Source organism: Arachis hypogaea, chromosome 5 (assembly GCF_003086295.3).
Source record: "Arachis hypogaea cultivar Tifrunner chromosome 5, arahy.Tifrunner.gnm2.J5K5, whole genome shotgun sequence".
In the NCBI taxonomy this organism is placed as follows: domain Eukaryota; kingdom Viridiplantae; phylum Streptophyta; class Magnoliopsida; order Fabales; family Fabaceae; genus Arachis; species Arachis hypogaea.
In genome coordinates, this window is record NC_092040.1 from 56,404,053 (window position 1) to 56,419,671 (window position 15,619).

The window sequence follows — 15,619 nt, forward strand, 5'->3', positions numbered from 1 at the left end:
TCTCTTCCATTGAGCGCCCTCTTCACAAATGTTTATGAGGACTTGGTCCAACCTTTGATCAAAGTTGACCCTTTTTGAGTTTGAAAGGGATCTCGGGGATCACCTTCTTCAAGGCCACAACTTCATAGAAGTGGTCTTGATGCACACTTGAGATGAATCTCTCCATCTCCCATGACTCGGAGGTGAAAGCTTTTGCCTTCCCTTTCCTCTTTCTAGAGGTTTCTCCGGCCTTGGATGCCATAAATGGTTATGGAAAAACAACAAGCAATGCTTTTACCACACCAAACTTAAAAGGTTTGCTCGTCCTCGAGCAAAAGAAGAAAGAAGAGAGTAGAAGAAGAAGAAATAAGGAAGAAGGGAATGGCTTTGTGTTCGGCCAAAAAGGGGGAGAAGTGGTGGTTTGGTTGTGTAAAAATGAAGGAGTGAAGATGGGTTTATATAGGAGTGGGGGGGGGCTCATGGTTCGGTCATGTATGGGTGGGTTTGGGAGGGTAAGTGGTTTGAATTTGAAGGGTGAGGTAGGTGGGGTTTTAGGAAGGATGGATGTGAGTGGTGAAGAGAAAGATGGGATTTGATAGGTGAAGGGTTTTTGGGGAAGAGGTGTTGAGGTGATTGGTGAATGGGTGAAGAAGAGAGAGAGTGGTAGGGTAGGTGGGGATCCTGTGGGGTCCACAGATCCTGAGGTGTCAACGAAAAGTCATCCCTGCACCAAATGGCATGCAAAAATGCGTTTTGAGCCAATTCTGGTGTTAAACGCCGGGCTGGTGCCCATTTCTGGCGTTTAACGTTGAATGCTTGCCCTTTTCTGGCGTTTAACGCCAGTCTGGTGCCCCTTTCTGGCGTTAAACGCCCATAATGGTGCCAGACTGGGCGTTAAACGCCCAATAGCTAGCCTTACTGGCGTTTAAACGCCAGCACGCTCTCCTCCAGGGTGTGCTATTTTTCTTTCTATTTTTCATTCTGTTTTTGCTTTTTCAATTGATTTTGTGACTTCTCATGATCATCAACCTACAAAAGAACATAAAATAACAAAGGAAAATAGATAAAATATAACATTGGGTTGCCTCCCAACAAGCGCTTCTTTAATGTCAGTAGCTTGACAGAGGGCTCTCATGGAGCCTCAGAAATACTCAGAGCAATGTTGGAAACTCCTAACACCAAACTTAGAGTTTGAATGTGGGGGTTCAACACCAAACTTAGAAGTTGGTTGTGGCCTCCCAACACCAAACTTAGAGTTTGACTGTGGGGGCTCTATGTGGCTCTGTTTTGAGAGAAGCTCTTCATGCTTCCTCTCCATGATGACAGAGGGACATCCTTGAGCCTTAAACACAAAGGATTCTTCATTCACTTGAATGATCAATTCTCCTTTATCAACATCAATCACAGCCCTTGCTGTGGCTAGGAAGGGTCTGCCAAGGATGATGGATTCATCCATGCACTTCCCAGTCTCTAGGACTATGAAATCAACAGGGATGTAATGGTCTTCAACGTTTACCAGAACATCCCCTACAAGTCCATAGGCTTGTTTTCTTGAATTGTCTGCCATCTCTAGTGAGATTTTTGCAGCTTGCACCTCAAGGATCCCTAACTTCTCCATTACAGAGAGAGGCATGAGGTTTACACTTGACCCTAAGTCACACAAGGCCTTCTTGAAGGTCATGGTGCCTATGGTACAAGGTATTGAAAACTTCCCAGGATCCTGTCTCTTTTGAGGTAATTTCTGCCTAGACAAGTCATCTAGTTCTTTGGTGAGCAAAGGGGATTCATCCTCCCAAGTCTCATTCCCAAATAACTTGTCATTTAGCTTCATGATTGCTCCAAGGTATTTAGCAACTTGCTCTTCAGTGACATATTCATCCTCTTCAGAGGAAGAATACTCATCAGAGCTCATGAATGGCAGAAGTAAGTCCAATGGAATCTCTATGGTCTCATTTTGAGCCTCAGATTCCCATGGTTCCTCATTGGGGAACTCATTGGAGGCCAGTGGACGTCCATTGAGGTCTTCCTTAGTGGCGTTCACTGCCTCTTCCTCCTCTCCAAATTCGGCCATGTTGATGGCTTTGCACTCTCCTTTTGGGTTTTCTTCTGTGTTGCTTGGAAGAGTACTAGGAGGGAGTTCAGTAATTTTCTTGCTCAACTGACCCACTTGTGCCTCCAAATTTCTAATGGAGGACCTTGTTTCAGTCATGAAACTTTGAGTGGTTTTGATTAGATCATAGACCATGGTTGCTAAGCCAGAGGTATTCTGCTTAGAACTCTCTGTCTGTTGCTGAGAAGATGATGGAAAAGGCTTGCTATTGCTAAACCTGTTTCTTCCACCATTATTGTTGTTGAAACCTTGTTGAGGTCTCTGTTGATCCTTCCATGAGAGATTTGGATTATTTCTCCATGAAGGATTATAGGTGTTTCCATAGGGTTCTCCCATGTAATTCACCTCTTCTATTGAAGGGTTCTCAGGATCATAAGCTTCTTCTTCAGATGAAGCTTCCTTAGTACTGCTTGGTGCATTTTGCATTCCAGACAGACTTTGAGAAATCATATTGACTTGTTGAGTCAATATTTTATTCTGAGCCAATATGGCATTCAGAGTGTCAATCTCAAGAACTCCTTTCTTCTGATTGGTCCCATTGTTCACAGGATTCCTTTCAGAAGTGTACATGAATTGGTTATTTGCAACCATTTCAATCAGCTCTTGAGCTTCTGTAGGCGTCTTCTTCAGATGAAGAGATCCTCCAGCAGAGCTATCCAAAGACATCTTGGATAGTTCAGAGAGACCATCATAGAAAATTTCAATGATGCTCCATTCAGAAAGCATATCAGTGGGACACTTTCTGATTAATTGTTTGTATCTTTCCCAAGCTTCATAGAGGGACTCTCCTTCCTTCTGTCTGAAGGTTTGGACTTCCACTCTAAGCTTACTCAATTTTTGAGGTGGAAAGAACTTTGCCAAGAAGGCATTGACTAGCTTTTTCCAAGAGTTCAAGCTTTCTTTAGGTTGTGAGTCCAACCATATTCTAGCTCTGTCTCTTACAGCAAAAAGGAATAGCATAAGTTTGTAGACCTCAGGGTCAACCCCATTAGTCTTGACAGTGTCACAGATTTGCAAGAACTCAGCTAAAAACTGATGAGGATCTTCCAATGGAAGTCCATGGAATTTGCAATTCTGTTGCATTAGAGAAACTAATTGAGGCTTAAGCTCAAAGTTGTTTGCTCCAATGGCAGGGATAGAAATGCTTCTCCCATAGAAGTCGGGAGTAGGTGCAGTAAAGTCACCCAGCACCTTCCTTGCATTGTTGGCATTGTTGTTGTTTTCGGCTGCCATGGGTTCTTCTTCTTTGAAGATTTCTGTTAGGTCCTCTACAGAGAGTTGTGCCTTGGCTTCTCTTAGCTTTCGCTTCAAGGTCCTTTCGGGTTCAGGATCATCCTCAACAAGAATGCTTTTGTCCTTGCTACTGCTCATAAGAAAGAGAAGAGAACAAGAAAATGTGGAATCCTCTATGTCACAGTATAGAGATTCCTTGAGGTGTCAGAGGAAAAGAAAAATAGAAGGCAGAAGTAGAAAATTTGAACTTATCAAAGAAGATGGAGTTTGAATTTTGCATTAAGGAATAGTGTTAGTCCATAAATAGAAGGATGTGAGAAGAGGGGAAGTAATTTTCGAAAATCAAGTAAAAGATTTTGAAAACATTTTGAAAAACACTAATTGATTTTCGAAAATAAAAGTGGGAAAGAAATCAAGTGATTTTTGAAAAAGAATTTGAAATTAGAAATCAAAAAGATTTGATTGAAAGTTATTTTGAAAAAGATGTGGTTAAGAAGATATGATTGGTTTTAAAAAAATGTGATTGAGAAGATATGATTTGAAAAACATTTTTTAAAAAAATGTGATTTTGAAAATTAATGACTTGGCTATCAAGAAAAGATATGATTCAAACATTAAACCTTTCTCAACAGAAAAGGCAACATACTTGAAATGTTGAATCAAATCATTAATTGATAGCAAGTATCTTTGAAAATAGAAAGAAATTGAATTTGAAAAAGATTTGATTGAAAAGATATGATTTGAAAAAGATTTGATTTTGAAAAGATTTTGAAAACTTGAAAAAATTTGCATTGAAAACAAAATCTTCCCTCTTGTGCCATCCTGGCGTTAAACGCCAGAATGGTGCACATTCTGGCATTTAACGCCCAAAACTCTACCCTTTTGGGTGTTAAACGCCCAACCAGGCACCCTGGCTGGCGTTTAAACGCCAGTCTGTCCTTCTTCACTGGGCGTTTTGAACGCCCAGCTTTTTCTGTATAATTCCTCTGCTGTATGTTCTGAATCTTCAATTCCCTGTATTATTGACTTGAAAAGACACAAATTAAAAATATTTTTGGATTTTTAATCATGAGGAATAATCAAAATGCAACTAAAATCAAATAACAATGCATGCAAGACACCAAACTTAGCAGTTTGTATACTACTGACACTATATGAGACACATAAACACTCAAGTCAAGAGAATTCAAAGATCAGAGTAAGAAATCATCTAGAACAACTTGAAGATTAATGAAGACACATGCATGAGTGCAAGAAGAACAGAAACATGCAATTGACACCAAACTTAAAATGAGACTAGAGTCTCAACAGGAAAAATATTTTTGGATTTTTTTTCGAAAATTAAGTGGAAAAAGAAAATAAAGGTATCAAAATTCTTAATGAGAATTCCAGGAATCATGCAATGTTAGTCTAAAGCTTTAGTCTAAAGAAATTAGACATGGCTGAACAAGCTTCAGCAGGACATTGCATTCAAGAGCTAAATTGATGAAAATCAATCAGCTTTGGTGATGATAAGAACATCACCTTGAAACACTAGAATTCATTCTTAAGAACTCTGAAAAAAAATACCTAATCTAAGCAACAAGATGAACCGTCAGTTGTCCATACTCGAACAATCCCCGGCAACGGCGCCAAAAACTTGGTGGACGAAATTGTGATCACTACAACTTCGCACAACTAACCAGCAAGTGTACTGGGTCGTCCAAGTAATAAACCTTACGCGAGTAAGGGTCGATCCCACAGAGATTGTTGGTATGAAGCAAGCTATGGTCACCTTGTAAATCTTAGTCAGGCAGACTCAAATGGATATGAATGATGATATACGAATGAAACCTAAAGATAAAGATAGAGATACTTATGTAATTCATTGGTAGGAATTTCAGATAAGCGTATGAAGATGCTTGTCCCTTCCGTCTCTCTGCTTTCCTACTGTCTTCATCCAATCCTTCTTACTCCTTTCCATGGCAAGCTTATGCAAGGGTTTCACCGTTGTCAGTGGCTACCTCCCATCCTCTCAGTGGAAATGTTCAACGCACCCTGTCACGGCATGGCTATCCATCTGTCGGTTCTCAATCAGGCCGGAATAGAATCCAGTGATTCTTTTGCGTCTGTCACTAACGCCCCGCCTTCAGGAGTTTGAAGCTCGTCACAGTCATTCAATCATTGAATCCTACTCAGAATACCACAGACAAGGTTAGACCTTCCGGATTCTCTTGAATGCTGCCATCAGTTCTAGCCTATACCACGAAGACTCTGATCTCACGGAATGGCTGGCTCGGTTGTCAGGCAAGCACTCGGTTGTCAGGCGATCAACCATCCATCGTGTATCAGGAATCCAAGAGATATCCACCCAATCTAAGGTAGAACGGAGGTGGTTGTCAGGCACACGTTCATAGGTGAGAATGATGATGAGTGTCACGGATCATCACATTCATCAAGTTGAAGAACAAGTGGTATCTTAGAACAAGAACAAGCGGAATTGAATAGAAGAACAATAGTAATTGCATTAATACTCGAGGTACAGCAGAGCTCCACACCTTAATCTATGGTGTGTAGAAACTCCACCGTTGAAAATACATAAGAACAAGGTCTAGGCATGGCCGAATGGCCAGCCTCCCAATGATCTAAGAACTAGATGTCCAGAGATTATAAATATAATAGTAAAAGGTCCTACTTATAGAGAACTAGTAGCCTAGGGTGTATAGAGATGAGTAAATGACATAAAAATCCACTTCCGGGCGAGCTTGGTGTGTGCTTGGGCTGAGCATTGAAGTATTTTCATGTAGAGACTCTTCTTGGAGTTAAACGCCAGCTTTTATGCCAGTTTGGGCGTTTAACTCCCATTCTTGTGCCAGTTCCGGCGTTTAACGCTGGGAATTCTGAGGGTGACTTTGAATGCTGGTTTGGCCATCAAATATTGGGCAAAGTATAGACTATCATATATTGCTGGAAAGCTCAGGATGTCTACTTTCCAACGCCGTTGAGAGCGTTCCAATTGGGCTTCTGTAGCTCCAGAAAATCCGCTTCGAGTGCAGGGAGGTCAGAATCCAACAGCATCTGCAGTTCTTTTTAGTCTCTGAATCAGATTTTTGCTCAGGTCCCTCAATTTCAGCCAGAAAATACCTGAAATCACAGAAAAACACACAAACTCATAGTAAAGTCCAGAAAAGTGAATTTTAACTAAAACCTAATAAAAATATACTAAAAACTAACTAGATCATACTAAAAACATACTAAAAACAATGCCAAAAAGCGTACAAATTATCTGCTCATCAGTGCACGAAATTGTAAATCACACTTTTTACAACTCGTACAACTAACCAGCAAGTGCACTGGGTCGTCCAAGTAATACCTTACGTGAGTAAGGGTCGATCCCACGGAGATTGTCGGCTTGAAGCAAGCTATGGTTATCTTATTATTCTTAGTCAGGATATCAAGAATGGTTCTTAGTTTTAAGTGCGAGAAATAAAAGAACATGAAATAAATACTTTTTATGCAGTAATGGAGAGTGGGTTGGAGTTTTGGAGATGCTCTGTCTTCTGAATCTCTGCTTTCTTACTGTCTTCTTCTTCACGCACGCAAGGCTCCTTCCATGGCAAGCTGTATATTGGTGGATCACCGTTGTCAATGGCTACCATCCATCCTTTCAGTGAAAAAGGTCCATGTACATGGCTAATCATCTGTCGGTTCTCACTTGTGCTGGAATTGGATCCAGTGATCCTTTTGCGTCTGTCACTATGCCCAACGTTCGTGAGTTTGAAGCTCTTCACAGTCATCCCATCCCAGATCCTACTCGGAATACCACAGACAAGATTTAGACTTTCTGGATCTCAAGAATACTGCCAATTGATTCTAGCTTATACCACGAAGACTCTGGTCTCACGGATTGAACGCTCTGTTGTCAGGAGAAGCAGTCAAACTCGTGAACCAAGAGCCCAAGAGATAAACACTCAATCTAAGGTAGAACGGAAGTGGTTGTCAGGCATGTGTTCATAGGTTGAGAATGGTGATGAGTGTCACGGATCATCACATTCATCATGTTTAAGTGCGAGTGAATATCTTAGAATAGAATCAAGCGTGATTGAATAGAAAATAGAAGTAATTGTATTAATCCATTGAGACACAGCAGAGTTCCTCACCCCAACCATGGGGTTTAGAGACTCATGCCGTAGAAGATACAAATTCAGATGTAAAATGTCATGAGGTGTCAAATGAATCTCTAAAAGTAGTTTTTATAATAAACTAGTAACCTAGGTTTACAGAAAATGAGTAAACTAAGATAGATAGTGCAGAAATCCACTTTCGGGGCCCACTTGGTGTGTGTTTGGGATGAGCAATGAAGCTCTCACGTGCATAGGCTATTTCTGGCATTTAACTCCAGTTTTTGTGCCAGTTTGGGCGTTTAACTCTAGCTTGTATCCTGTTTCTGGCATTTAACGCCAGAATAGGGTAGAAAGTTAGCGTTAAACGCCAGTTTGCTTCATCACAACTCGGGCAAAGTATGAACTATTATATATTGCTGGAAAGCTCAGGATGTCTACTTTCCAACGCAATTGAGATCGCGCCAATTGGGATTCTGTAGCTCCAAAAAATCCATTTCGAGTGCAGGGATGTCAGAATCCAACAGCATCTGCAGTCTTTTTTCAGCCTTTGAATCAAATTTTTGCTCAAGTCCCTCAATTTCAGCTAGAAAATACCTGAAATCACAGAAAAAGACACAAACTCATAGCAAAGTCTAGAAATGTGATTTTTGCATAAAAACTTATAAAAATATACTAAAAAGTAGCTAGATCCTACTAAAAACTATATGAAAATACCCCCAAAAAGCATATAAAATATCCGCTCATCAACCTTGCTTGATATGTTAAGACGTATATTAAGAATTGTATGTTAAGACGTATTATTGAAAAATGTTACTTTGATACTTTGTTTTTGGATTATGACATTTCAATTATGACTTGAATTATGACTTTTGGATCATGTATGAATTAAAAATCATCTTATGATGTTTGATTTATGGCTATGCCTTTTGGTTATTATGAGATTTTTAAGTGAGTTTCGAAAATATCACTTTAAATTGGTGGTTTCAATCTTATTTTAAAAAGTATAAAATTGTCATCATAATTAGGTACAAACGGCGGTTAGAAACTCCAATTTTGAATGAAACGATACCATTATACGCTGGTAAAAACAGCGGTTAAAAACTGCCATTTTAAACAAAAATGATGCCATTATAACCTGGTAAAAATGGCGGTTATAATGGTAAAAACGGTGGTTAGAAACCGCCATTTTAAACAGAAATGATACCATAACATCCTGGTAAAAAGGGCGGTTATAGCCGCCACTTTAAACAATTCAAAAACCGCCATTTTATGCGAAAATAATGGCGGTTACAAACTACCATTTTAACCCTAAAAAATTGCCGTATTACCCACTGGTTATTACGGCGGTTTTCAAAAAACCGCCGTAATAACCAGAATGACGCCCAGAATAACGGCGTTTCTTGGAGGCGCCATTTTTGGTAATAATAGCGGTTCTAACCGCCATAATTTTAAAAAATAACCGCTGTTTTAACTTTTTTTTTTGTAGTGGGATAACGCGTGCGCGTGGCCGTGAATCCTCCAAATGCTTATTTCTTTATGAATTCTTTATTTTGCATGCTTTTCTCGTCACTTCTTCCATTCAATACTTGTCATATGAATTTAAAATCACTCAACAAACATATCAAGGTATCGAATGAAATTAAAGTAAATTAAATTTAGATAATTAAAGGCATAAAAAACATGTTTTCACTCTTAAGCACAAATTTAGGGAGAATTACAAAAGCATGCTATTTCATTGAATAAATGTGAAATAAATTAATAAAATTCTCTAAATTAAGTGCAAGATAAACCACAAAATTAAGATTTTTCAATATCTCCCACTTAATTAATTAAGTAGTCACTAATTTTTTTTGTATTTTCTATTAGTCAACAATTGATTTGTCACAAAAATAAAATATCAGAAAACGTTGGAAAAAATAATTCTTTTTGTGTCTATTTAAAATATTATTAAAAAAAAAAAAACAAAACAAATGGAACTTCATACTTACCCGAAGTGGGAACTGGGAAGCATACCGTAAACTGAAACATTGTGCTTGGACGTGAGATCCATGCGCCAATTACTAGTACAGTCAAACGGCGATTCGCGTGTGGGACCCTGGTTGTCACCATCAGATTCCCCATCCTACTTCGACACGGGATAATGGTATGAAGATGTCTATAGCAATAGAATAGCATGCTCATTGCTCAATACTAGATATTCCCATACTTAAAAAATGTGGTTTGAAGTTTGAACTTTGAATCGGTTTAACAAAACAAAAATAAAAATAAAACTGATCTCAATTACTGTTTTAATTTCTTCATCTTTTATTTTATTTTATTTTAATCTTGCCCGTATATTTTTTAGTAAATTTTAATCTTTTAATTTATTGAAAGGGTTATTATGAAATTTTAAGAATCAGTTTAAAAATAATGAAAATAAATGCAACGTTTAAAAAATAGGTGAATGGCAATGTCAAAGAAACTTCTAAAAACTTAAGATATGCAAATATTCTGTATAAATTATCGATTAGTTGCAAGCACACAGAACTCAGAAAAATCACCTATAAATCAAGTATATGTCCTTGAAAAATAGTGTAATAATATCTGCATCCAGAAAAGTGAATTTATATCCTTTTACTAATTTTTTTAGTTTAATAAAGCAAAACAAGATATAAAAATTCTACAGACATACGTTTCAAAAATTATTCTTCTAAGGCAGATTGACCTCTCTTGTTCTTTTAATTAATTTTATAATATATATACATATTAAAAAAATAAATTTTTAATAAATTTTATTATAAGATAATTAGATCTTCAAAAAATATGTTTTAACACAAATTATCCTTCTTCAAATTATACAGATTTAACCAGTCATACAAAAGTAAATCTAAAAAATTTTTAAAAATAAAAAATTTATTAAGACAAAAATGTTCCATCCAAAATTTTTTAGAATCAATTTTAGACATTTATTCTATAAATAATTTCTCCTCTATAAAATACAAGGTACAAGTCTGTTTCATGTGAAATATATGAACTGTTCTAATCCAGTAATCTTAGCTGGTATTTATCATTATTATATTGTTATTATTTACTTTCTTTTATTTTCTTTTTAACTTTCCCTTTCCCTTTCTCTTTATTTATGGTGAGTGGTGATGCCAATCTCGTTACTGTGTCTCTTTTCATGTGAACATTCATTGATTGCTGCTAATTGCTGATGGGAAAGAACCTCATGAGGATTAAAGATTAGGAATCTCTTGTACATTTTTTATTATTTGAGATTTGACACGTCTCACTCCTCACACTGGATCCTTCACATCCCTTTCCCATTACACCATCATCATCATCATTTGAATATTAAAACAGAAAAGAAGATCACTGTTTGGTCCCCCAGAAAATATATATAAGCCTCCAAGATTTATCACTGTGTGTGTGTGTGGGAAGGAAGGAATCATCTCAGATCTTCCAAATATTGCTCCCGCCCCAGCTTCATATGATCGGTAAGAGATTTTTCCTCGTTTGATTTTTTCCTTTCAAGTGTTGGTGATTTTTTTCTATCTTGGTACTTTCAAAGTTTAGTTTTTTTATCCCACTTTTGTGCCCCAAGTTAAATTCCTTATTTAGCAACTTTTGGTGGGTCGTCTTCATTAATTATAACCCCGAAACGCGTTTTCCAGTGTTTGTGTGTGATCTTGCATTGCATTTACGTGAAGCTAGATCCCACATCATTAACACCTTGTACCGGTTTAGTTAATCATTATTCTCTTTCATTCATGTTTCGTCCTTTTGTCTTGTCTTTGTCTTCTATTAACATAGTACTACACAAAATGCATAAGCATTTTCCCAGTGGAAACATTTATTACAAATGGAGCTTAAACTCTGATTCTATTCAACAGATCTGAAGCTTGCTTTGACATTTTTCTTGAACCGTATGATTCAGACTAATAATTAATTCCTTCATGGCGATAATGATTCAAAGTGACTTGATATGATTCACTGAAGCTTACTTTCTTTCCTTGGAGTATCCAAGTTGTTAAATTTTGCAGATTGAAAGCTAAATACATCTTGCTACTTTTGTCTTGAGATCTTTATTCTTGATCTTGATATTGGATGATGTAGTACTTAACCTTGGGGTTTTGCTACTCTTATAAATTCAATTTTTTATTGAGTTTTGAGTCAGGATTGATTATTTATTTTATTTCAGGTTCTAAATGGCAAAACCAAGTGCAGCTGATAATAGGACTAGAAGTTCTGTGCAGGTCTTTATAGTAGTTGGTCTGTGCTGTTTCTTCTATATATTGGGTGCGTGGCAGAGAAGTGGTTTCGGAAAGGGAGATAGCATAGCATTGGAGATCACCAAGAAAGGCGAAGAGTGTGACACAGTTCCAAATTTAAGTTTTGACTCTCACCATGCTGGTGAGGTTAGCAGGATCGATGAGGTCGATTCAGAAGCTAAGAAATTTGAGCCGTGTGCTGCTAGATACACGGATTACACTCCGTGCCAAGATCAGCAGCGTGCAATGACATTTCCAAGAGAAAACATGAACTATCGAGAGAGGCACTGCCCCCCTGAGGGAGAGAAGCTACACTGTATGATTCCAGCACCCAAGGGGTATGTCACTCCATTTCCATGGCCAAAGAGCCGTGACTACGTTCCTTATGCAAATGCACCGTATAAGAGCCTTACAGTTGAGAAGGCTATTCAGAACTGGATCCAGTATGAAGGATCAGTGTTTAGGTTCCCCGGTGGTGGCACCCAATTTCCTCAAGGTGCAGATAAATATATCGACCAACTTGCTTCCGTGATCCCTATAAATGATGGGACAGTTAGGACAGCTCTCGACACTGGTTGTGGGGTATGTTCCTCATCAAATTCATAGAACATAAAACCAATTTTAGTCCTTCTATTACATGTTAATTGATAAAACAGCATTATTAGTTTCTTTAAGCTCTAATATAAGGTCTTATTTCCCAGGTTGCTAGTTGGGGTGCTTATCTTTGGAGCAGAAATGTTATTGCAATGTCATTTGCGCCAAGGGACTCTCATGAAGCACAAGTACAGTTTGCTCTTGAAAGAGGTGTACCTGCTGTCATTGGTGTTCTTGGAACCATAAAAACGCCTTATCCTTCTGCGGCCTTCGACATGGCTCATTGTTCTCGTTGCTTAATTCCTTGGGGAGCAAATGGTGAGAATTTTGCATTCAGAAAGATTACTCTGAAATATTTGCTGTAACTTAGGCAGGGCAATAATTTTTGGGTTCTTAACTTCTTATTCTGTTTGATCTGGTTTTTTTATACCCTATTTATGATAACAATCGTAATTTTGCATTATTCATTTGCAGATGGAATTTATATGATTGAAGTAGACCGAGTTCTAAGACCTGGTGGTTATTGGGTACTTTCGGGACCTCCAATCAACTGGAAGGCAAATTATAGAAACTGGCAGAGACCTAAGGAGGAACTCGAGGAAGAACAAAGAAAGATTGAAGACGTTGCTAAGCTCCTTTGCTGGGAGAAGAAGTCAGAGGAGGCTGAAATTGCCATTTGGCAAAAAACTATGGACACTGAATCATGCCGTAGCAGACAAGAAGAATCTGGCGTGAACTTTTGTGAAACAACCGATGTTAATGATGTCTGGTAAGAAATCTTCCTGTTTAAACAATTTGTATATTTTTGCAGTGCATTATTATTATTCCCGTTGTTTCTTTCTATAAGCCATGTGCAAGGATGTAGACATGTGCATTATGCATTGAGCTAAAGATATTTGGGAAAATAATAGTGATATTTTCATGTATAATTCTAAAAATGCTTTTCCAGTTTCCAAAGTATCTTGATGGTTAGGAGGATGTTCTCTTAACCATAGTGACCTTGGATTGAAACTGGCAATAAGAAGCAGATGAAACATCTTTGAAGTATTTGTGACTGCTTATTTCCTTGTCATCTTTCCAATTTATCATTGTTTTATATCATATGAACTCTTTCAATAGTCAGTCCATAATACTATTGTCAAAATCATTCCTTGATATGAACTCTTTCAATAGTCTCTGTTTGGTTTTGATCCTTCGAAAATTATGAGGTGTCATGTCTTTGTGTCTACAGGTATAAGAAAATGGAGGCCTGTGTTACCCGCACACCTAAAGTTTCTGGTGAACTCAAGCCATTTCCGGAGAGGCTATTTGCAACCCCTCCTAGAATTGCTAATGGTGCAGTTCCTGGAGTTAGTGTTGAGACATTCGTGGAGGATAACAATAAGTGGAAAAGGCATGTAAATGCTTATAAGAAAATTAATAGCCTCCTGGATACTGGAAGGTATCGCAACATTATGGACATGAATGCTGGTTTGGGCAGTTTTGCCGCAGCTATTCAATCTCCCAAGTTATGGGTCATGAATGTTGTGCCTACTATTGCTGAGAAAAGTACACTGGGTATCATATATGAACGAGGACTTATTGGCATCTATCATGATTGGTATGGTTTTCTTACTCAGTCATGATGATACTAATCTCGTGCCATTACCTATTAGTGAAATGAATTATCAATTTTCTCATCTTTCATGGCTTTCCCCCTTATTTGTTCATACATCGGGCCCTTATAATCCACAGGTGTGAAGCCTTCTCCACATATCCAAGGACCTACGATCTCATTCATAGCGATGGTCTTTTTAGTCTGTACAAGGACAAGTAAGCGATCCTTTGATTAAATTTTCATGTTTTATAATTCTTATTTATATCAGTTCTTGATCAAAATGCTTCTCTATCTAATGTGCCTAACAACTTGTTTAGCATTCAAACTTTTGTGCCTATTTGATTTGCTTGTGGAAGTCTGAACATGCCTCTTTAAAGAGCTATGGTTCAGTAACCCTCACCCAAATGTAGAGCTTGTGTAACATTTGGATCTAGACCAGCATAACCACTTGATTTTAGAAGATAGGTTCATCCATGTAACCTTAAAAATCTTGTCTCACATTAAATGCAGCTGTAACATAGAAGACATTCTTCTAGAGATGGACCGGATTTTGCGGCCAGAAGGAGCAGTCATCATCCGTGACGAAGTTGACATCTTAATTAAGGTCAAGAAAATCGTCGGAGGAATGAGATGGAACACCAAAATGGTTGACCATGAGGATGGTCCACTTGTTCCCGAAAAGGTACTGATTGCCGTCAAGCAGTATTGGGTTGTCGGGTCAAATTCCACTTCATCCTAATAAAGCACCCGGTGCAAGTTGAAAGGTCATTAATGGCTTTTAGCCCCTTGGGGTTCAACTAGATCCTAACAGAGTTCATTTGGGTTTTGATATGAGCATTTTTGGCTTGCATGATCAACCACAAAATTTGGCACAAATTAGGGCCATTACAAGAGTTATGCTGAATTGCTGATTGCAATTTGCAATAGGTTTCGTATCTAGTTAATTTATCATTTATTAATGAACAAATTTGGGAAGCTACTATGCTCAGGGTTTAAGATATTAGCCGTTTTTTTTTCATCAATCAAGTATCCTGTTACACGATATTACATTCAAAAATCAAGGAAATATTGGTCTCTTCTCTTTTTTCTTTGGTCCCAATAGTTTTATATTTACTGAATTACAAAAGTTTGAGCTGCTTCGCCTAAATTTTGTAACAAAGAATAGTAGTGTATGGTACAATCTTTGTAGCTGTAACTTCATTTGCAAGTTACACTCAAATATGAATTTTGAAGTGCTTCCTGATTATTCACCTTTATCTTTTGGTTAGGTTAGAAGATATGCCTATGATTTGATTGTAAATGATTGTGAAATTTTTGGATGTTAGTTTTTTGCTAAAAACGAGAATGTTACTGCATCCAAATACAATAGAAGAGATGCTACTATCTTAGGAATTTTGGCTACCTATCATGGCTACAAACCAATTTCTCGGAAGTTTTAGGATTCAGGTTAACAATAATTAGTTAAGAAAATAACTTTTTTTTACCCCTTGACTAATTGTTTTTCGAAGTACCTATATTTTCCCATTTGTGACAATTCAGTATATGAGATTCTACAAAATGTATGACTCTTCTGGAACCAGCCTAGAATGGAACTACTTGTATGTGCCATGTGCGTAAGGGTTTTGAAAATTTTCTTAATAATATATATGTAATATCCGCCCTTTCATTTTATTAAGTTCAACCCTATATTAATATTGTGTTTTCCCTATCTTCCTAAAATTTATGGATCCTTCGTTACTTTACTTCCAAAATT

The 15,619-nt window shown here is 37.6% G+C and overlaps 1 protein-coding gene across 2 annotated transcripts; it reads left to right on the top strand.

Moving 5' to 3' along the window:
* The first annotated feature begins 10,426 nt into the window (after positions 1 to 10,426).
* Positions 10,427 to 15,112, top strand: LOC112801605 (probable methyltransferase PMT2). Of its 2 annotated transcripts, none has more exons than XM_025844429.3 (7): positions 10,427 to 10,901; positions 11,606 to 12,257; positions 12,377 to 12,587; positions 12,744 to 13,038; positions 13,501 to 13,869; positions 14,004 to 14,081; positions 14,377 to 15,112. In XM_025844429.3, exons 2-7 carry the CDS (start codon positions 11,613 to 11,615, stop codon positions 14,603 to 14,605), a joined length of 1,827 nt encoding a protein of 608 aa, XP_025700214.1. In that variant the 5' UTR covers positions 10,427 to 10,901; positions 11,606 to 11,612; the 3' UTR covers positions 14,606 to 15,112. The 2 variants fall into 2 exon arrangements, with proteins under 2 accessions (XP_025700214.1, XP_025700215.1); XM_025844430.3 differs by lacking the exon at positions 10,427 to 10,901 and adding an exon at positions 11,087 to 11,330.
* Positions 15,113 to 15,619: the final 507 nt, after the last annotated feature.

What these genes read in the sequence shown, in the direction of transcription:
- LOC112801605 (XM_025844429.3), top strand. Translation starts at nt 11,613, where the DNA reads ATGGCAAAACCAAGTGCAGCTGATAATAGGACTAGAAGTTCTGTGCAG. An exon ending in ATTGGCATCTATCATGATTG is followed by an intron (nt 13,870 to 14,003) that starts GTATGGTTTTCT and finishes TATAATCCACAG; the next exon opens with GTGTGAAGCCTTCTCCACAT. An exon ending in TTTAGTCTGTACAAGGACAA is followed by an intron (nt 14,082 to 14,376) that starts GTAAGCGATCCT and finishes CATTAAATGCAG; the next exon opens with CTGTAACATAGAAGACATTC.